Genomic DNA, 23,045 nt, shown 5'->3' with positions numbered 1-23,045 from the left:
GCTTTCTGCCAGGGAGAATTCTTTGTTGGGATGTGTTAAGTGGCCCTGATTAAACCAGTATTTAAAAATGTCTAAAATCAGGATAGTAAATAAAGAGGAACACTCAAAAAACAAAGGAATTCCAGTATTGAGTGGCCTTGCAGCTTCAAAGCCTGGCTGCTTCCTGCCTGGGGGAATTCTTTGTTGGGATGTGTTAAATTAAAAATGTCTTAAATCAGGACAGTAAATAAAGAGGAACACTTAAAAAACAGGGGAATTCCAGCATTGAATGGCCATGCAGCTTCAAAGCCGGGCTGCTTCCTGCCTGGGGGAGTTCTTTGTTGGGATGTGTTAACTGGCCCTGATTAAACCAGTATTTCAAAATGTCTAAAATCAGGATAGTAAACAAAGAGGAACACTCAAAAAACAAAGGAATTCCAGCATTGAATGGCCTTGCAGCTTCAAAGCCTGGCTGCTTCCTGCCTGGAGGAATTCTTTGTTGGGATGTGTTAACTGGCCCTGATTAAACCATGTCCATGGTGGGAGAAAGAACTCTTATCTGTTTGAGGCAGGCATGAATGTTGCAACTGGCCACATTGATTAGCACGTAATGTCCTAGCAGTTCCAAGGTGTGGCTCCTTACTGCCTGGAGTAAGGTTGAAGAGCCAGTACTGTCCATGGACACCTCCAAGGTCATGTGGCCAGCATGACTGCATGGAGCAGCATTACTTTCCTGCCAAAGTGGTACCTGTTGATCTACTCACATTTACATGTTTTTAAACTGCTGGGTTGGCAGAAGCTGGGGCTAACAGCAGGAGCTCCCCTCGCTCCCCAGATTCAAACCGCTGACCTTTCAGTCAGCAAGTTGAGCTCAGCGGTTTAACCCAACTCCAGTAATACTATTATATTATAACTATTATATTATCAAATAATAATGTGTATAATTATAATATTATGGTATTATACTATAATAATATAGTATATTATTATTTGGGGAGAGCGTGGATGAGGTTAGCTCCAGCTCCCCATGCGGGGACATCAGAGAAGCCTCCCACAAGGAGGGTAAAACATCAAAACATCTGGGCAACGTCCCCTGGGCAACGTCCTTATAGACACCAGAAGCGACTTGCAGTTTCTCAAGTTGTTCCTGATACTTAAAAAAAAATTATGCTTATATGGCTTGTTAGTGCCTGGGGCAATCTTTTGTTGAAAGGCGATTAGCTGTCCCTAATTGTATTCTCTCCTTTTCATGGAGGAAACCATGAAAATGAACAAAATCTGGCTACCAGTATTTAAAAACTCTAAAATCACAACAGCAAAACAACAGAGAGGAAACAATCAGGGACATCTAATCACCTCTCAACCAAAAATTGCCCCAGGCACTGACAAGCCACACCAAACAACTGCCAGGCCATCAAATGCTTATATGGCTTGTTGACATCTAATCACCTCTCAACAAAAGATTGCCCCAGGCACTAACAAGCCACACCAAACAACTGCCAGGCCATCAAATGCTAATCAAGGTGGTCAGTTGAAACATTCACACCTGGCTCCAGCAGACAAGAGTCCTTTGTCCCACCCTGGTCATTCCACAGATATATAAACCCTTTTTCCTAGTTCCAACAGACCTCAATATCTCTGAGGATGCTTGCCATAGATGCAGGCGAAACGTCAGGAGAGAATGCCTCTAGAACATGGCCATATAGCCCGAAAAACCTACAATAACCCAGTAATTAGAGGCCATGAAAGCCTTCAACAATACATTGTGACATTACTATTTCTCTAATCCAGGCCTCCTGCCCTTGGCTCTATTATATTCCTGAGTCTGCGGCAAGACATGGCCAGAGTACATTTGGTGGCGCAGATGGCAACTCGCTGGGAGATATTCCTGCAAAAATCCCTTCCTTGCAAATAAGGGTCCAGCGGATAGAAGTAAACAAAGTGGAGGCTGCTCCAGCAAAGGCAGTGTTATGTCAAATGGAGGGTGGCTTTGCAGATACAGAGTTCTACATTTCAGTTGGATTATCGATATTAAATTTCACCCACCTGGCTAGAGAAATTAGAGATGTGTTTACATCAGAAGTTGCTGTGTTTCCTCCTATTATTCGACTGGTCTTGGGAGCTTTATAAGAAATGCGGTCTGCATACGTGGATATTTTTAAGGCATAGCAAATTATCCCTTTGCTGCCTTTTAAATGCATCTCAGCCCCACCCACTCGAACTGAAAATCCCTTTGATAAGCTCTACGCAAGCTTTTATTAGGAGTACTACTGGGCTCTTCTATACGTTAAGGCTGGGAATCAATATTCCCATCCCTGGGACACACCCTTTAAACTTAAATGTTCCTTGACGACACATTGTCACAGGTTGTGTGTACGGTTTAAAAAACAAAGGGATTCCAGCACTGAATTGCCAAGGTGTTGTCTAATCGGGATCTAACAAGAGCGTGGACTGCCATAGCCAAGTCAGACTTCCCAAGGTACGGATGCAGCTGGTGCACAAGTTTTAATTGTGCGAATGCTCTCCCGGTCACCACCGAAACCTGGGGTTCCAGGCTCAGCGGTGAGTCCAGGATCACTCCCAAGCGTCTTCAGGGGGAGTGTAACCCCGTCCAACACAAGCTGTAACCGTATGCCCTGTTCGGCCTTTCAACTGACCAGGAGGACCTCTGTCTTGTCTGGATTTAATTTCAGTTTGTTCGCTCTCATCCAGACCGTCACAGCTCCTAAACACCGGTTCAGGACTTGGACAGCCTCCTTAGTAGCAGGTGGAAAGAAGTGATAGAGCTGGACGTCATCTGCGTACAGATGACACCGCACCTCGAAACTCCGGATGATCTTCCCCAGCGACTTCATGTAGATGTTAAATAACATCGGGGACAGTACTGAACCCTTAGGGACTCCACAAGACAACGATTGTGGAGTCGAACAGGTGTCACCCAATAACACCTTCTGGGACCGACCCTCCAGGAAGGACTGGCGCCACTGCAGAGCAGTACCCCCAAGTCCCATTTCTGCGAGGCATCCCAGCAGGATACCGTGGTCGACGGCATCGAAGGCCGCTGAGAGGTCCAGCAGAACCAACAGGGACACACACACCCTGTCCAGCTCCCAGTGTAGATCATCCACAAAGGTGACCAAGGCTGTCTCTATACCGCAGTCTGGCCTAAAGCCAGACTGTGCCGGATCTAGAAAGTTCGTGTCTTCCAAGAATCCCTGGGGTTGAAATCGTCCATGTGTTTGTGGATTTCAGTGGCTTCTCTATGTAGCCTGACATGGTGGTTGTGAGAGTGGTCCAGCATTCCTGTCTTCTCCAAGAATACGCTGTGTCCAGGTTGGTTCATCGGGTGCTCTGCTATGGATGACTTCTCAGGTGGAATAAGTATGGAGCCCCCAGTGGCACAGTGGGTTACACCCCTGTGCCGGCAAGACTGAAGACTGACAGGTCGTAGGTTCGAATCCGGGGAGAGGCAGATGAGCTCCCTCTATCAGCTCCAGCTCCTCATGCAGGGACATGAGAGAAGCCTCCCACAAGGATGATAAAAACATCAAATCATCCAGGCGTCCCCTGGATGCTCAGAGGTTGTGAGGTCTGTTGGAAACTAGGAAATTTGGGTGGAATAATGTCCAGAGTGGGAGAAAGAACTCTCGCCTGCTCTAGGCAAGTGTGAATTCTGCCATTGACCACCTTGATTAGCCTTGCAGCTTCAAAGCCTGGCTGCTTCCTGCCTGAGGGAATTCTTTGTTGGCATGTGTTAACTGGCCCTGATTAAACCAGTATTTAAAAATGTCTAAAATCAGGACAGTAAATCCTTGCAGACGGCCAATTCTCTGACACCAGAAGCGACTTGCAGTTTCTGAGGTCCCTCCTGACACAACCAAAAAAAAGTCTGCAGTGCTTTTCACTGTGGGTGAAACGTCAGGAGAGAATGTTTCCGGAACATGGCCATACAGCCTGGAAAACTCACAGCGACTCCAGCCATGAAAGCCTTCGACAACACAGGAAACACGACTGCTTTAAGAGATGTTTAATTATACAATGTGCGGCCACGGCCTGCATGCAAATTTAGGGAGCAAGTGGGTGTCTTGATCCCAAGCTGATCAGCAAGCAGTCAATCGCCGACACTTCAGGCGCGCCGATCAGCAATAGTATTTCCAGCATGACTGCGTTCTTTTTGCACTTCCAGCCAGCTCCCTGGGGATTTGTAGAGCTGAGTCATGATAGAAGCTTCCAAACGGACGGAGAACCAACAATGCAGCCGGAGGCCTGGCCGGGCCACCTGCCTCCCTCGCGCAACCTTGAGACAAATGAAACCCCTCAAAGACCCCACCCGTCTGCGCTCCAAACAGGCTTCCAAAGTGCCAGCTGCTACATCAAAACATGGAAAGGGAGCTGCCGGCTGGAAACACAACTCTTGATCTATGAGGGTTAAATGAAAAGTAATGCCTCCACCTTCGTAACTCCTCAACAGATGGCAGTACTGGTATGCGGCAGGTACTGGCTTGTTCAGTAGACTCTCCTCTACAGTTCCATTTTGGCAGAAAGCCTTAGCATTGAACCGTTGTGTTGTTAAAGTGCAAAGTATGGAACCCTGCGCAGACGGTCGGTCAATGCGACTTAAGCCATGTGCAGTCATTGAATTCTTGACTGCAGAAGGTGTCGCCCTAAAGGAGATTCATCAGAGAATGCAAGCTGTTTATGGTGATTGCGTTGATGTTAGTACTGTGCGTCGTTGGCCAAATAAGTGTTGAGGTGGGAACATCTGACTTGCGTGACAAACAAAGAGTTGGATGTCCTGTGACAGCAACCACCGAGTTTCACAACAGAAGGTTGACAGATTGATGCAGGATGATTGTCGTCTCACTCAGAGAGGAATTTCAAGGATAATCGGCATTTCACAAGAACATGTGGGTCAGATTATTGCTTTGCTTGGCTATTGGAAGATCTGTGCACGATGGGTACCCAGGAAATGAAAGTGCACAGACTTGAAACTTTCCGAAGCCGTCATAGAAGAAGGCGACACTCTGTTTCCGCAACCAGCCTCTCACAGTTCTGGATCTCACCACCGTACAGTAACATACATACATTCCAGATTTCGCACCATCTGACTTCCATCTGTTCCCGATAATGAAAGAAGATCTGTGGGGACATCATTATGCTTCTGATGAAGACATTGAGAGAACTGTGAGACATGGGTTGCGGAAACAGAGCGTCGACTTCTTCTGTGGCGGCTTCGGAAAACTTGTTCATCGTTGGCAGAAATGCATCCAATTATCTGGTGATTATGTGGAAAAGTGAATAGTGGTTGAGAGAACTGTGAGAGGCTGGTTGCAGAAAAAGAGTGTCGACTTCTTCTGCAACGGCTTCGGAAAACTTGTTCATCATTGGCAGAAATGTATCCAATTGTCTGATGATTATGTGGGAAAGCGAATAGTGGTTGAGAGAACTGTGAGACGCTGGTTGCTGAAACAAAGTGTCAACTTCTTCCATGACTGCTTCAGAAAACTTGTTCATTGTTGGCAGAAACGTGTCCAATTGTCTGGTGATTATGTGGAAAAGTGAATTGTGGTAGTTAAAGAGCACATTCTAAGGAATATTTCTGCATTTGATTTATTAAAATATTCCCAACCAAACCCAAGTAATGAAGGTAGAGGCATTACTTTTCATTCAACCCTCGTACATCAGACTCTTGCAGCTCCTCCAAAACGTATGTAGAAGCCCCTGTTTTATTCTCCCCTGTGGTTTGTCTTCCAGCGTCTTCTGAGAAGATCGCTGACACCAATCGCTCAAGGTCCAACCCCTCAAGGCCTTGTCAAACTGATCAGTGTTAATTCCAGACTACAAATAAATCTGTCTCGGTTAGCTTCTTGCGTCTTCTTGCTAGACCAAGAATCAAGAGAACAGCAATGCTTTGTTGTGTTGGAAGTGACAAGCACATTCTCATGCAAGATTCATGCATCTTTACCCAGAAAAGACAACAGTACCTTTCTTTTCTGTGCTTCTCCAAGCAAGATTTGTTAGCCGTTCAGATCATTATATAATATGTTCTGGATGCGGTGGCTTTCGTATATCATTGCTTCCTATGGAAATTGATTTTAGGATTGCACTAACCAATCTCTGTCATCAGTAGTGCCCAATATGTGGCCTTCTAGATCAGGCCTGGGCAAACTTGGGCCCTCCAGGTGTTTTGGACTTCAACGCCCACAATTCCTAACAGCCGGTAGGCTGTTAGGAATTGTGAGTGTTGAAGTCCAAAACACCTGGAGGGCCCAAGTTTTGTTTTGCACTTTTTAGACTTCTCTAGTGTGAGATTGTTACCTGCCTTGCGTCCCTATGGGGAGGAAGGTGGGTTATTATTATTATTATTATTAATAATAATAATAATAATGTATTGTCAAAGGCTTTCAAGGCTGGAATCACTGGGTTGTTGTAGGTTTTCCGGGCTATCTGGCCATGTTCCCGAAGCAATCTCTCCTGATGTTTCATCCACATCTGTGGCAGGCATCCTCAGAGGTTGTGAGGTTTGCTGGAAACTAGGCAAGTGGGGTTTCTATATCTGTGGAATAATGTCCAGGGTGGGAGAAAGAATAATAATAAGAAGAATAACAACACTTTATTTATACCCCACTACCATCTCCCCAAGGGACTCGGTGCGGCTTACATGAGGCCGAGCCCAAAATACAACAATATAAGCAATAACAACAACAATACAAGCTATTTAAAAACAACAAAACAATGAAACAATAAGAAGTCCTGTCTGCTTGAGGCAAGTGTGAATGTTGCAATTGACCACCTCGAGTACCATCAAATGGCCTTGCAGCTTCAAAGCCTGGCTGCTTCCTGCCTGGGAAATTCCTTCGTTGGGAGGTTTTAGCTGGCCCTGATTGTTCCCCCTTATTGTTTGCATGTTCTTCTTTATTTACTGTCTACATGCTTGTGAATTTAATTGGCTTCTCTGTGTCGTCTGATATGGTGGTCGTTAGAGTGGTCAAATATTTCTGTGTTCTCAGATAATATGCTGTGTCCAGGTTGGTTCATCAGGTGCTCTGCTTTGGTTGAAGTAGTCTGCAGTGCCATTCATATCCCTTGATTCATGTTGCTGTGTTTGGTGGTTCCTATGTAGAGTTCTCCACAGCTGCATGGTATACAGTAGATTCCTGGAATTGGCGCTGTTTGCACCAAAGTCCGACCACATTGGAATGGACGATGCCAGTTCTTGACTCCATCCTATGATGGGGAATCATCCCCATCAACCTCTTGCATCTCATCGAACGTCCCCTTTGGTGTGCGGCCTTTCAAGTCAAGGAACTTGATGACCGCTCTGCATTCCACCAAGACCATTCTCAAACCTCACTCCACTTCAGCACCTGTACCATCAAGACCATTCTCAGTTCCAAATTCTAAATTGGCACGTAACCTCTAGAGCAGTGGTTCTCAACCTTCCAAATGCTGTGACCCCTTAATCCAGTTCCTCATGTTGTGGTGACCCCCAACCATAAAATTATTTCCATTGCTACTTCATAATTCTAATTTTGCTCCTGTTACGAATTGTAATGTCAATATCTGATATGCAGGATGTATTCTCATTCACTGGACCAAATTTGGCACAAATACCCGATATGCCCAAATTTGAATATTTCTGGGGTTGGGAGTGGGGTTGATTTTGTCATTTGGGAGTTGTAGTTGCTGGGATTTGTAGTTCACCTACAATCAAAGAGCATTATGAACTCCACCAATGATGGAACTGAACCGGACTTGGCACACAGAACTCCTATGACCAACAGAAAATACTGGAATGGTGTAGTGGGCATTGACCTTGAGTTTTGGTGTTGTAGTTCACCTACATCCAGAGAGAATTATGGACTCAAACAATGATGGATCTGGGGCAAACTTGGCACGGATTCTCAATATGCCCAAATGTGAACACTGGTGGAGTTTGGGGAAAACAGACCTTGACATTTGGGAGTTGTAGTTGCTCGGTTTTGTAGTTCACCTACAATCAAAGAACATTCTGAACTCCACCAATGATGGAACTGTACCGGACTTGGCACACTGAACTCCCATGACCAACAGAAAATACTGGAATGGTGTAGAGGGCATTGACCTTGAGTTTTGGAGTTGTAGTTCACCAACATCCAGAGAGAACTATGGACTCAAACAACGATGGATCTGGACCAAACTTGACATGGATACTCAATATGCCCAAATGTGAACACTGGTGGAGTTTAGGGAAAACAGACCTTGACATTTGGGAGTTGTAGTTGCTGGGATTTATAGTTCAACAATCAAAGAGCATTCTGGCCCCGCCAATGATAGAATTGGGTCAAACTTCACACACAGAACCCCCATGACCAACAGAAAATACTGTGTTTTCTGATGGTCTTTGGCGACCCCTCTGACATCTCCTCATGACCCCGTCCAGGGGTCCCGACCCCCAGGTTGAGAAACACTGCTCTAGAGACTTATATCCTTACTCATGTGCAGTTTCAGCATCCTATGATAAATAGAAGTGGGTCAGGGGACATCTTTCACGAACGCCCCTCGAATATATACTGTGTCCCTAATGCAGCAAACCTTAAGAGAGTGTATGTTTAGCTTGCTCTGATTAGATCATAGTCCGCAGTCTATTTGGATATCACTCAGACCTAATTTAATTGGGAGATCTCCCTTTCTGGAGAGCCCTAGCATCTGAGAATTGGCATCCTAATTGCCTTCCAGCTCCGAAGCACAGAACATTGTTGGGCTCTCCAGCCTCTAATGATGAATGCCATTGATGCGGCACAATTCTGAGAATAGGTCCAGCACGTGGGCGTCTTTGTCAGTGTGGGAAACCATGGGTTGAGGATCTGAATCAGATGGGCAGCAAGAGAGCGCGCCTTTTCAGCCACGGCAATCCAGTCGTGGCTGCACTTGACAGAGAGCTTGCCTGGCATCTAGAGTTGGGAATTGATGTTTTACCTCCCTTGTGGGAGGCTTCTCTCATGTCCCTGTATGGCAAGCTGGAGCTGACAGAGGGAGCTCCACCCACTCGCCACAGATTCGAACTGCCGACCTGTAGGTTAGCAGTCCCGCCGGCTTTGTCTACGGACTACTTACCTACAAGTCTAAGCCAAAGAGCCGGCGTCATCTGTAGACTCCTCCAAAGTCATGTGGCTGGCATGACTACATTCAGCGTCGTTCCCAGTAATGCGGTATCTATTGATGTATAATAATAAAACTTTATTTGTACCCCGCTACCATCTCCCCAAGGGACTCGGTGCGCCTTACATGTGGCCAAGCCCACAGCACATCAATAAACAAAGGCAATAACAAATAATAATACAAACAGTTAAAAAATAAAATAAATAAAAATAAAACTCAAAAAACAATACAATAACAATAATAACATACAGCATTTAAAAACCTCACATTTGCATATTTCGAACTGCTAGATTGGCAGAAGCTGGGGCTAACAACGGGAGCTCACCCCACTCCCTTTCAGTCAGCAAGTTCAGCAGCTCAGCGGTTTAACTCACTGTCCCAACGGGGTTTTTATATGCATTTTTAATAATAGCTATTCCTTTGATATATTTTTTGGCTTTCAGGTTGTTGCACTGTATTATTATATTTATTTACATGTTAATTGGTTTGTTCTTATAAACTGCACCAGGAGTGTAACTTGAAGGGCAGGATAAAATATAATATTTGCAATAACTAATAAATACGGGGGTGGTGAATCTTGCGTTTCCTAGAGACAGTCTCCTTTTCTTTGTGTAGCACAGCCTGCAAATATCATTGCTAATCCATGATAAAAATGGAATGAACAAAGTTTTGCCAAATGTGTCGCTGGCTCCAAACCAACACTAATTAGGAGTCTTCAATTATTGTGTATTGGTATGTGAGATGTGATCATTAAATGCTAATCAAGGTGGCAAATTGCAACATTCACACAAAACAATCAGGGCCAGACATGAAACAATCAGGGCCAGCTAACACCTCCCAACCAAGGATTGCCCCAGGCAGTAACAACTCATCCTTGAAATTGCAAGGTCATTAAATGCCAATCAAGGTGGCAAATTGCAGTATTCACACGAAACAATCAGGGCTATACATGAAACAATCAGGGACAGCTAACACCTCCCAACAAAGGATTGCCCCGGGCAGCAACAACCCAGGCCTTGAAATTGCAAGGTCATTAAATGCTAATCAAGGTGGCAAATTGCAACATACATATGAAGCAATCAAGGCCAGCTAACACCTCCCAATAAAGGATTACCCTAGGCAGTAACAACACAGTCTTTGAAATTGCAAAGTCATTAAATGCTAATCAAGGTGGCAAAATGCAACATTCACACAAAACAATCAGGGCCAGCTAACACCTCCCAACAAAGGATTGCCCCATGCAGTAACAACTCACCATGGAAATTGCAAGGTCATTAAATGCTAATCAAGGTGGCAAATTGCAACATTCACACGAAACAATCAGGACCAAACATGAAACAATCAGGGCCAGCTAACACCTCCCAACAAAGGATTACCCCAGGCAGCAGCAACCCAGGCCTTGAAATTGCAAGGTCACTAAATGCTAAGCAAGGTGGCAAATTGCAACATTCACATGAACCAATCAAGGCCAGCTAACACCTCCCAATAAAGAATTACCCTAGGCAGTAACAACGCAGTCTTTGAAATTGCAAAGCCATTAAATGCTAATCAAGGTGGCAAATTGCAACATTCACACAAAACAATTAGGGCCAGCCAACACCTCCCAACAAAGGATTGCCCCGGGCAGTAACAACTCAGTCCTTGAAACTGCAAGGTCATTAAATGCCAATCAAAGTGGCAAATTGCAACATTCACACAAAACTATCGGGGCTATACATGAAACAATCAGGGACAGCTAACACCTCCTAACAAAGGATTGCCCCAGGCAGTAACAACTCAGTTCTTGAAATTACAAGGTCATTAAATGCTAATCAAGGTGGCAAGTTGCAACATTCACATGAAACAATCCAGGCCAGACATGAAACATTCACGCAAAATAATCAGGGCCAGAAAAGAAATAATCAGGGCCAGCTAACACCTCCCAACAAAGGATTCCATTAAGCAGGAATCAGCCAGGCTTTGAAGCTGCAAGGTTTTGTTGGCCTTTTAAATGCATGAGGTCTAGAAACTGTTTGTATAAAAAGAGAGGTAATTGTCCTAGATTTTTTGATGTGCATAGTGCTTATTCACTAACCTCGCATGGTACCGCTGCACTTTTTGCACTTTTTCTAGCCATAGAGCTTTGAAAACCTACCAGCACCTGCTTCTTCCTTCGTAAGGAATGGGCAAAGGGAATGCCAACGTTTTGGCAGAACACTTGCTTTTGCAAAATAGACTGTGTCGGTTTCTGGCTGGAACCGCATCCTTGAGCGCATGTGGTTGGTGACTGGCCCATGTACCTTTGGAATAACTATAGAAACAGCGGCGTGATGTGGGAGGCAAGTTGTGAGATGGCTTTGTGTGGGATGCGGAGATCAGGCTCTGAAAGAGATGCTGACGGTTTGCTTTGGAGGGTTTTGTTGCCGTGGACAAAAAGGGCCACGAGAATGACTTTGAGCTCCGAATATTACGTAACCGCGGCTTGGCCAGTGGCCACTGGTAGGCGCATGCCTTGGAGCAGCTCATGTGCGCAGCAAGATGTGCCTTGTCAATTGAACAAAGTGTGTACAGTGAGGTTTCGGACTCAAATTATTTTCGTTGCTGCTTCACAACTGCAATCTTGGTACTGTTATGAATCATAATGTAAATATCTGAAATGCATTCACTGGACCACATTTGGCACAAATACTCAATGTGGCCAAATTTGAATACTGGTGGGGTTGGGGGAGGTTGATTTTGTCGCATGGGAGTTGTAGTTGCTGGGATTTATAGTTCACCTATAATCAAAGAGCATTCTGAACTTCACTAATGATAGAATTGAACCAAACTTGGCACGCAGAACTCCCATGAACAACAGAAAATACTGGAAGGGTTTGGTGGATATTGATCCATATTTTTTTCTGATTAATCATGATGCTTTAATTATGTTGAATTTGTAACAATTAAAACACATCCTTCATATCAGATATTTACATTACGATTTGTAACAGTAGCAAAATTACAGTTATAAAGGAGCAACGAAAATAATTTTATGGTTGGGGGTCACCACAACATGAGGCACCATATTTAGGGGTCCCGGTGTTGGAAAGGTTGAGAACCACTGGTCTAGAGGATCAAGTCCAGCTTGACCAGAAGTCATTGTGGGTGGTGGCTCTGAATAATGAGTTGGCTGGATTCAGTCTGCCTTTGTAATATCTGGGTGTTTTGGGTCTGGGGGCAGGGCAAGTGCTGAAGCGGCGCATTCGGGATGTCAATGCACAGCTGGACCTAGAGAGCATAGGTAGGTCTTCAGCCACAAGGTTTTTAGCTTCCCACAAAAGGAATATTCATTTAGAGCAGTGTTTCTCAACCAGGGGGGGTCACGAGGGGGTATCAGAGGGGTCCCCAAAGACCGTCAGAATATACAATATTTTCTGTTGGTCATGGGGGTTCTGTGTGGGAAGTTTGGTGGGGTTCAGAATGCTCTTTGATTTTAGGTGAACTATAAATCCCAGCAACTACAACTCCCAACTACAACTTATTAGATTCATTTCTTTCCTTTCGGCTGGGAAATCATTGCCTGGTTTAACAAAAAACCCAGAAAATGCCTCCTGCCTTATCAAGGGTCTGTGAATAATCCCTTTCCGTCTGGTTTGCAGTTCTTAACATGCTCAGCAACCCGTTGGGGAAGCCCCCGTTGGGTTTCCTGCCGCTGGACCCCATTGGCTCTGAGCTGACGGAAAGCCTTCCCGGCCCAGCTTTAAGGAGCTCCCGCCTGGACAGCAGTCGGTCGCTCCTATATTCGCGCTCCAGCAGCCCCTCTGACTCCGACACCAGCGGATTCAGCTCCGGTTCGGACCATCTCTCAGACTTGATTGTAAGTTGTTTATTTATTTATTTCTTTACAGCTTTTATATTCCGCCCTTCTCACCCCGCAGGGGACTCAGGGCGGATTACAGTGTACACATATATGGCAAACATTCAATGCCAATTTTTGACATACAAACATATACAGACATACACAGAGGCTATTTAACCTTTTTCTGGCCGCCAGGGGAGCTGTTGCTTTCATCTTCCATCTGCGACGCTGATGAAGCACTTCCACATTCCCCACATGCTTCCCCGCTGGAATGCTTTGCTGGAGTCTTCTTTATGGCCTCATAAATCAGTTAATTTAGCCTCCCCACAGTTTAAGGTGGTACCTTATTTTCCTACTTGACAAATGCAACTGTCTTTCGGGTTGCAAAGGTTGACAACAGGCTACACACAATTGGTTGGAAACCCACTCCAACCCGGGCTGGCTTCGAACTCATGACCTTTTGGTCAGAGTGATCCTAATGCAGCTGACACTCAGCCAGCTGCGCCACAATCCCGGTGTTGGGGTTGCTTTTGGTTTACTTTCATTGGTGTCCAGAAGTAAGAGAGTGGGATATGTGGGAACTCTACGGAGTTGTGCAAAAAACCGAAATCCTCATTGGAATTAAAATAATTTACGAAGCGGTCATCTGACTGGGGACACTTTGCTCAACTTCTCCAAAAAAAAGAAAAGAAAAAAGAAAAAACTTGCGTAATTGCCAAGGCAAGCCTGTTTACTGCCTGTACACCAACCCTGTAAGGTAGGCCAATACATTACAGATGTTCTAATTTGTTTTGGGTCTGCTCCCCATGTGATGCCAGTAAGTTTCCACAGGTAGTTATTCTGTGCAGCTACTTTGTGCTTGGTGTCCATGCAGTGATTCCTAAATGTTAGTGTTCGATCTAAGGTGACACCAAGATATTTAGGATGGGTACAGTGTTTGAGCTCTTGGTCTTCCCAGGTAATGTAATGTAATATAATATTGTGTGTGTGTGTATATATGATATTTATAATATTATAATGTAATACTATTTATACTATTTATTTACTATATTTGAATACTGCCTATCTCAGCCTGTGGGCGGCTAATAATACTAAAACTACTACTACTAATAATAATAATAACACTTTATTTGTACCCCGCTACCATCTCCCCAAGGGACTCGGAGCACACAACACAGCAATAACAAGCAAAAACAACAACAATACAAGTAGTAAATAAATAAATATTATTTTATTTATATTATAATAATACTAGTAGTAAATAAAACAATATTATAATTATATAATTTATATTACATGTAATATTACTAATAATAGTACAATATAATGGTCTAGTTCCATATAGTACTATGTAATACTGATATTATACTATGCTAATAATAGTACTATTATATTATAATATAATATATTATTATATTATATTATAACATAGTATTATATTATTAGTATTATTATTATACTATGCTAATAAGAATAATGTAGGAGCCCCCGGTGGCACAGTGGGTTAAACCGCTGAGCTGCTGAACTTGTTGGCCCAAAGGTCACCCGGTTCAAATCTGGGGAGCGGCACAAGCTTCTGCTGTCAGCCCCAGCTTCTGCCAACCTAGCAGTTCGAAAACATGCCAGTATGAGTAGATCAATAGGTACCGCTTCGGCAGGAAGGTAACGGCGCTCCATGCAGTCATACTGGCCACATGACCTTGGAGGTGTCTATGGACAACGCCAGCTCTTTGGCTTGGCAATGGAGATGAGCACCAACCCCAGAGTCGGACACGACTGGACTTAATGTCAGGGGAAAACCTTTACCTTACCTTAATAATATAATATATTGTATGTATATATATATATATATATCTTGTAAGCCGCTCCGAGTCCCCATTATAATTATATATTTTATATTACATGTAATATTACTAATAATATTACAATACAGTGGTGTAGTACAATATAGTAATATGTAATACTGATATTATACTATGCCAATAATTTAATATATTGTAGGTATATATATCTTGTAAACCGCTCTGAGTCCCCATAATACAATATTATAATTATATATTTTATATATATAATATATATATTTTATATATAAAAATATATAAAATATATACAACAACCCATTACATGTAATATTACTAAAAATATTACACTATAATGGTATAGTACAATATAGTAATATGTAATACTGATATTGTACTATGCTAATAATATAATATATTGTATGTATATATATCTTGTAAGCTGCTCCCTGAGTCCCCTTTGGAGTGAGAAGCGTGGCATATATAATAATAATAATAATAATAATAATAATAATAATATGGTATTATAATTATATATTTTATATTACATGTAATATTACTAATAATATTACAATATAGTGGTATAGTACAATATAGTAATATGTAATACTGATATTATACTATGCCAATAATTTAATATATTGTATGTATATATATCTTGTAAGCTGCTCTGAGTCCCCTTCGGGGTGAGAAGGGCGGCATAGAAATGTCTTAAATAAATAACTGTAACTATAGTCGTGCTGGATTGACTTCCTTGGTTGAGGGTTGGTCTAGATGGCCTTGGGAGATGCCACCTTGGATCCCGTTGTCTCCAAAATCTGTTTTGAACGCCTGTCTCTTGCAGTCAAGCCTCCGCATCTCTCCGCCTCTGCCATTCCTGCCTCTCGGTGGTCTCGCCAGAGATTCCTTGAATGGAGCTGGTTCCCACCTGGATCAGGATCAAGCAACTTTGGCCGCAGTCACGTCCACCCCGACCGCCATCCCCAAGCAGTGGCCTCGAGCCTCCACTTGGCCTTCGTGGAACTTGCCAGACCCTTCCTCCCCGGAGGACCCCTTCAGCATCGAACGGGAGGCAAAGCTTCACAAGCAGGCGGCAGGTGAGTCTTTGCCTTGGAGGAACTCGGAGCGGCTCGGAAGTCGGAGCAGCTCGGATGCTAAACCGACCCTGGCTTCTGGATAATTTATTATTTTTATGTATTTATAGTGTTTATATACTGCCTTTCTCACCCCTCAAAAGCGTTCCTCCTTTTGTGCAATGACTTTTTGTCTTCAGCCATGAACGACGCCACCTGTACCTGGAGCGGGCAGCTCCCGCCCCGTAACTACAAGAATCCAGTCTACTCCTGTAAGGTGTTTTTAGGAGGAGTGCCTTGGGATATCACAGAAGGTGAGTAACTAGCAGCTTCCTATGGCTCTCGGAGAAGCAGGTGAGGGAGGCTGAAGATCGTTCGCTCCATGCTGGCCTTTTCCCTGCTTCATCACGTACAGGTAAACACTCTTCCCATGAGTATTTATCCTTTTGGGGGTAGGTATGTTCACACCTGGGACATTTTGGTACTTAAGGCAGAACTACCCAGTAAGAATTATTTGTTTACAACACTTATATCCCGCCCATTGCACATATTCCAAGTCTGTTATTGCACTGCACTATTCTCTGAATGCCTGATCCCAAAGCCAAGTTTCCTTCTGAAGGCTAGGAGGGAGGGGGCTGATCTAATGTCGCTAGGGAGGGCGTTCCATAGCCAAGGGGCCACCACTGAGAAGGCCCTGTCCCTCGACCCCACCAGTTGTGCTTGCAGTGGAGACGGGACTGAGACCAGGACCTTCCCCAACAATCTTAATATCCAAGGTGGTTCATAGGAGGAAGTTATTTGCTTATTTATTTACGACATTTCTATGCCGCCCTTCTCACCCCCAAGGGGACTCAGAGCAGCTTGCAAGATATACATTGGCCTATGCATTTTGACTAACCCTGTATATACATATAATATATTATATTATTAGCATAGTACAATATCAGTATTAAATATTTATACCATTATATTGTAATATTATTAGTAATATTACATGTAATATAAATATATACTTACAATAATAATATATTATTTTATTATATTATAAATATATATATTAGTAGTAGTAGTATTATATATATCACCTTTCTCACCACGAAGGGGACTCAGCTGCTTACAAGATATATATATATATATATATATATATATATATATATATATACATACAATATATTATATTATTAGCATAGTACAATATCAGTATTAAATATTACTATATTGTACTATACCATTATATTGTAATATTATTAGTAATATTGCATGTAATATAAATATATAATTTTAATATATTAATATTTTAATATATTTTAATAATATATATTATTAGTAATAGTATATATATATATATATATATATATATATATATATATATCACCCTTCTCACCACGAAGGGGACTCAGAGCGGCTTACAAGATATATATACATACAATATATTATATTATTAGCATAGCATAATATCAGTATTAAATATTACTATATCGTACTATACCATTATATTGTAATATTATTGTAATATTACATGTAATATAAATATATAATTATAATATCATATTAGTAGTACAAAATACTAAGTTTTTTGGGGTTAACCTGGCATGATGTGAGTTGTAGTTCACCCACAAACTTACGCATTTTGTACTTCTTCAAATAACCCAAGCTAGCCATAAATAATTATGGGAGTTGTAGTACAAAATGTGGGTGGGGGAATAGGTTCCTCCTGGCTCGTCTTGCTGGGCGCAACCAAAAACTTGAGTGGGTTCTTCTGGCCTCTAAACGCATGTCTCTCTTCCGCGCAGCGGGTCTGATCAGCACTTTCCGTGTGTTTGGTTCGTTGAGAGTGGAGTGGCCGGGTAAGGATAGCAAGCACCCTCGCTGCCCTCCCAAAGGTAATATGCCTAAAGGTAATACAGACGTGGTAGGAAACCCTTTTATCCATGTTATAGAGCACGGAGGGCTGCATGCTGGTGGCTGGAGAGGTGGAAGCCCCACCCAGGCGCACCGTTTGTTTTCCATTGCGGTCACTTCACCTGGTAATTTGTTTGGTTGGGAGCGGTGTGGAGAGGAATCCACAAATTGGTGGCACTTCAGGAGAGAGGGAGCAGGTATCATTTGGAAGGGAAACTATCCTCGTATTATTATTACAATAATAATAATAATAACAACAACAACAACAACACTTTATTTATATTCCACCCTTCTCCCCCCGAAGGGGACTCAGGGTGGATCACAGTACACATACACGGCAAACGTTCAATGCCGCTTTGTATAGCCAATACATAGACAGACAGAACAGAAGGAGGTGGTTTGTTTCGACTCCATGTCCAGCTCCTTTTGGTGCCATGGAAGGTTGGGCATTTTCTGATCTTCTTTCTTTATGGCGTCGTAAAACACCTCCCCCACTATTTAGCGGTACCTAATTTCTCTAATCACAGCTAAAGCTGTTTTTGAATTGTTTAGGTAAACAATGAGCTAGGCCGACAGTTGGCAGCTCATGCCAACTCAGGGCTTCGAACTCGCAACCTTTTGGTTGATAGATCTTATATTTGCTGGTGATTTACCAGCTATGCTAAGCCTCCGGCCCTATTACAGTGTTCCCTCAATACTTCACAGTTCGCTTTTCGTGGACTCGCTGTTTCGTGGATTTTGAATAAATATTAATGTAAAATATTGATTGTTGTATTTTCGCTGCTTTGCGGGTTTTTGCCCCAAAATGGAGAATAGCCAACAGGTATGTAGGACGCAGGCCCACCTTTTCCGGCGTCATCTGCGTGGCCAATGACAATTGAGAAGCCGGGAAGGCCAAGTGCCGCCCCCTTTCATGCTTCAGCCAATAGGAACACCCCGGGCGGCTGTTTGAGACGCTACTTGCTGACATGAGATTGTAAATATATATAGCGTCCCTACTTCACGGATTTTCACTTTTTGCGGGTGGTCCTGGAACGTAACACCCGCGATAAGTGAGGGAACACATTATTATTATTATTATTATTATTATTGTTGTTGTTGTTGTTGTTATTATTAGAAACACAACAAGATGAGTCCACAGCAGACACTCTGCTGGCTGTTGAATTGGATCACATGTCGGACCCTTCCCAAGTGTCTAGGACTGTGTCATGTATCGGCGAATAATGCATGCAGATCCCAGTAGGGTGGCCTTCTGCAGCTGGAAGAAGGCCACCCTACTGGTCCAACTCTGGGGGGTGGTTCTCATCTCCATTTCTAAGTCGAAGAGCTGGTATTGTCCTTAGACACCTCCAAGATCATGCGGCCGGCACGACTGTATGGAGCGCCCTTACCTTCCTGCCGGAGAAGTTCCTATTGATCTACTCACAATTATAATAAATAATAATAAAACTTTATTTAAACCCCGCTCCATCTCCCCCGGGGGGACTCGGGGCGGCTTACATGAGGCCAAGCCCATCAATACAGTAAACACAATATTACACAAAAGCATAACACAATAGAACACAAAGCATAACAGAACTAAAAAACAAAAAATGCAAAACCAAAATAATAAGCGAGACAGCAATATAAAATCGGACATTAAACACACAGAAATTACACGGGTATGGCCAAATTTAAGGATAATTTTTTTTAAACACTGGGAGATTGGGGAATGGAAATTATTGGGGAGGGAGATACAAATTGCGGAAGGAATTACTGTACATACTCGAGTATAAGCCTAGTTTTTCAGCCCCGTTTTTAGGCTGAAAAAATCCCCTCAGTTTATACTCGAGTCAAGGTTATTGATTATTTTATTCTGCTATTAGTATTATTTTTATTACATTTTTCTTTTACTCTATTATTATTATTATTATTATTATTACATTTACATTATTTTTCTCTATTATTACTTTTATTACATTGACTATTTTACTCTATTATTATTACTTTAACATTATTCTACTGTATTATTATATTTAATGCATTTATTATTTTACTTTATTATTGTTATAATTACATGTATCACTTTATTATTATTACTATTATTATTAAATTTCCATTATTTACTCTATTATTATTATTTTATTACATGTTATTACATTTATTATTTTACTCTATCCTTATAGGTAATAGGTAAGCACATTTACATTGAAGGAGGTTAGAATAATGGTTGAATCAGAGTTGGGCAGTCTTATCTTAAATTACAGTTTTGTGTAAATACTCAAAAACATTTAACCTACTGATGATTACCGGTAGCAGCTACATTTCTCACCTTATACACGAGTCAGTAAGTTTTTCGAGGTAAAATTAGGCCCCTCGGCTTATACTCAAGTATATACGGTAATTGCACAAACCATAAAATAAAGTACTTGCATGTTTTCGAACTGATAGGTTGACAGAAGCTAGGGCTAACAGTGGGAGCTTACACCGCTCCCCGGATTTGAACTGCCGACCTTTCGGTCAGCAAGTTCAGCAGCTCAGCGGTTTAATCTGCTGCGCCACTAGTGGGCCTTTTCTTTGTCAGTAAGGTGGCCATTTAAAAGTGCCGTAATGTTACTCGAGTTTCTTTGATCCTAGAGTTTGGTTTAGGAATCTTGGGGTGCAGGGGTGACGATCGCTGTTTGTTTTGGTACAGTGACAAGCAATTCCATGTTTTCTAAGCATTGATTGAGATTGCACCTGTCCTGTTTCTTCCTCTCCCCTCAAAGGCTATGCTTACCTAGTGTTTGAGTCCGAGAAATCTGTGCGCGCCTTACTCCAGAATTGTTCCCGTGATGTGCTGAGCTCCAGCGGCCTCAGTGAGTACTATTTCAAGATGTCCAGCCGCAGGATGCGCTGCAAAGAGGTGAGTGGGTGAACTACTTTGTGGCACACCCCCAATAGAACTCAAATACATGACTGACACACCGTCCTTGCTTTAGCTCTCATGTTCTTTGGAGACTTTCCATGCTTCGGAGCTGGTTTCTCCTTGGCTGCCTTCATGTAGGGATGATCCCCCACCTTCCTAATGGCGCGACCCCTTAATACAGTTCTGCACGTTGTGGTGACCCCCAACCATATCATTATTTTTGTTGCTACTTCATCACTGTTATGAATCTTAATGTAAATATCTGATCTGCAGGATGTATTTTCATTCATTGGACCAAATTTGGCACAAATACCCGATACGCCCAAATTTGAATACTGGTGGGGTTGGAAGGAGGGGGGATTGATTTTGTCATTTGGGTTTTATAGTTCACCTACAATCAAAGAGCATTCTGAACTCCACCAGTGATGGAATTCAACCAAACCTGGCACACAGAACTCTCATGGCCAACAGAAAATACTGGAAGGTTTTGGTGGGCATTGACCTTGAGTTTTGGAGTTGTAGTTGATGTTGATCCAACACCCAGCTGCCTGATCACCTCCATGGTCATGGTGCCCATCATTTGGACATTGGAACACTTGTGTGGGGGGTAATTTTCAGGGTTCTCCTACCTCACCTGTTGCTTCTGGCCACTTAGTCCATCAGTCCACTTTGGTTGGGATTGAATGTTTACTTTTAAGCTTTTTTATTGTATTTATATTTGAATTGTTCAATTATTATGTCATGTTTATTATTATATGTGTAATGTGGCATTGTATGCCATGGACTGTAAGCCACGCTGAATCCCCCACTGGGGTGAGAAGGGCGGGGTATCAATAATAATAATAATAATAATAATAATAATAATAATAATTTTTTGGTCATCTCAGGAGCGACTTGAGAAACTGCAAGTCACTTCTGGTGTGAGAGAATTGGCCGTCTACAAGGATGTTGCCCAGGGGACGCCCGGATGTTTTGATGTTTTGCCATCCTTGTGGGAGGCTTCTCTCATGTCCCCAGATGATAGTTCACCTAATAATAGTTCACCTAGTATAATAATAATAATAATAATAATAATAGTAGTAGTAGTAGTAATAATTCACCTAGTATAGTTCACCTATGTCCAGAGAGCACTGTGAAACAGTGATGGATCTGGACCAAACTTGGCACGAATCCTCAATCTGCCCGAATGTGAACACTGGTGGAGTGTGGGGGAAATAGACCTTGACATTTGGGCGTTTTAGTTGCTGGGATGTATAGTTCTCCTAAAATCAAAGAGCATTCTGAACTCCACCAACAATGGAATTGAACCAAACTTGGCACACAGAACTCCCTTGACCAACAGAAAATACTGGAAGGGTTTGGTAGGCATTGACCTTGAGTTTTGGAGTTATAGTTCACCTACAGCCAGAGAGCAGTGTGGACTTAAACAATGATGGATATGGACCAAACTTGGCACAAATACTCAATGTGCCCAAATGTGCACACTGGTGGAGTTTGGACAAAATAGATCTTGACATTTGGGAGTTCTAGTAGCTGGGATTTATAGTTCACCTCCAATCAAGCATTCTGAACACCTTCAATGATAGAATTGGGCCAAACTTCCCACACAGAACTCAAACAATGATGGATCTGGACCAAACTTCGGATGAATACTCAATGTGCCCCAATATTTTAAAAATGATTTTACTGTTTTTATTGTAATTTTATGGTGTTTATGTTGTTTGCATCATTTGATGCTTATGTGAGGTCGCCCTGAGTTCCCTTATGGAGAGAAGGGCGGGGTAGAAATGTACAAAATAATAATAATAATAATAATAATAATAATAATAATAATAATGTGAATAGTGGTGGAATTTGGGGAAAATAGACCTTGATGTTTCCAGGAAGCCCCACTGTGCTTTAAAACAAGGCCTGTGCCTTCTGCAAACCTTAAAGATGAACCGGTTTGCATTGCTGCACCACCAGATTTTAATAACCTTGGGACGGTAACTCTTCGTAGTTTCCGGAGTTGAATTTTCCTCCTGCAGCCAGGGACGCTGTCCGTTTACGCTCTGGACCCTAATTTGCACTGCAAATAGGTCAGTGGGGGAAAAATACAAACTTTCCGCAACAATAGAGGCTGTACCTCTGCGCAGACTGATAGATGCTGCCAGGAGCCGCTCACAAGGCTCAGCATGTTATAATTGGCAGAAAGGGCTCGGCATAGATCTTTCCCAACAATAGACCCCTGTTTTGAGTGGCGGTGGGATGAGCAGGAAATCCATGAGCAAAGCAGTCCGTGGATGGATGGCTTCTGGCCTCCTGCCCAAGGTCTTCCGCTTGCACCTTGGCCAGGGATTTGGCCAAAGTTAAGGATTTTGGTATGACCTGTTGGTTTATGCCAGAGCCTTTACGGTTCAATTTTGAGATCCTGAGAATGGCTGAGTTTTTGTTGTTGTTGTTGTTGT

At 42.7% G+C, this 23,045-nt stretch overlaps 1 protein-coding gene across 4 annotated transcripts in view; it reads left to right on the top strand.

Moving 5' to 3' along the window:
• Positions 1–23,045, top strand: part of CPEB1 (cytoplasmic polyadenylation element binding protein 1) — a 38,079-nt gene that overhangs the window by 5,674 nt on the left and 9,360 nt on the right. For 2 of the 4 annotated variants that reach the window (XM_060755589.2, XM_060755590.2), the window contains exons 3-7: positions 12,738–12,955; positions 15,581–15,833; positions 16,010–16,123; positions 17,603–17,692; positions 20,459–20,595. In XM_060755589.2, the coding sequence (XP_060611572.2) occupies positions 12,738–12,955; positions 15,581–15,833; positions 16,010–16,123; positions 17,603–17,692; positions 20,459–20,595 (812 nt within the window). Of the gene's footprint in view, positions 1–12,737; positions 12,956–15,580; positions 15,834–16,009; positions 16,124–17,602; positions 17,708–20,458; positions 20,596–23,045 lie in introns of all 4 variants that reach the window. The other 2 variants (XM_060755587.2, XM_060755588.2) reach the window with 1 other exon arrangement.

Source organism: Anolis sagrei, chromosome 9 (genome assembly GCF_037176765.1).
Source record: "Anolis sagrei isolate rAnoSag1 chromosome 9, rAnoSag1.mat, whole genome shotgun sequence".
Lineage (NCBI taxonomy): Eukaryota > Metazoa > Chordata > Lepidosauria > Squamata > Dactyloidae > Anolis > Anolis sagrei.
The sequence above is the reverse complement of the archived record's forward strand: the minus strand, read 5'-3'. Positions and strand labels throughout refer to the sequence as shown.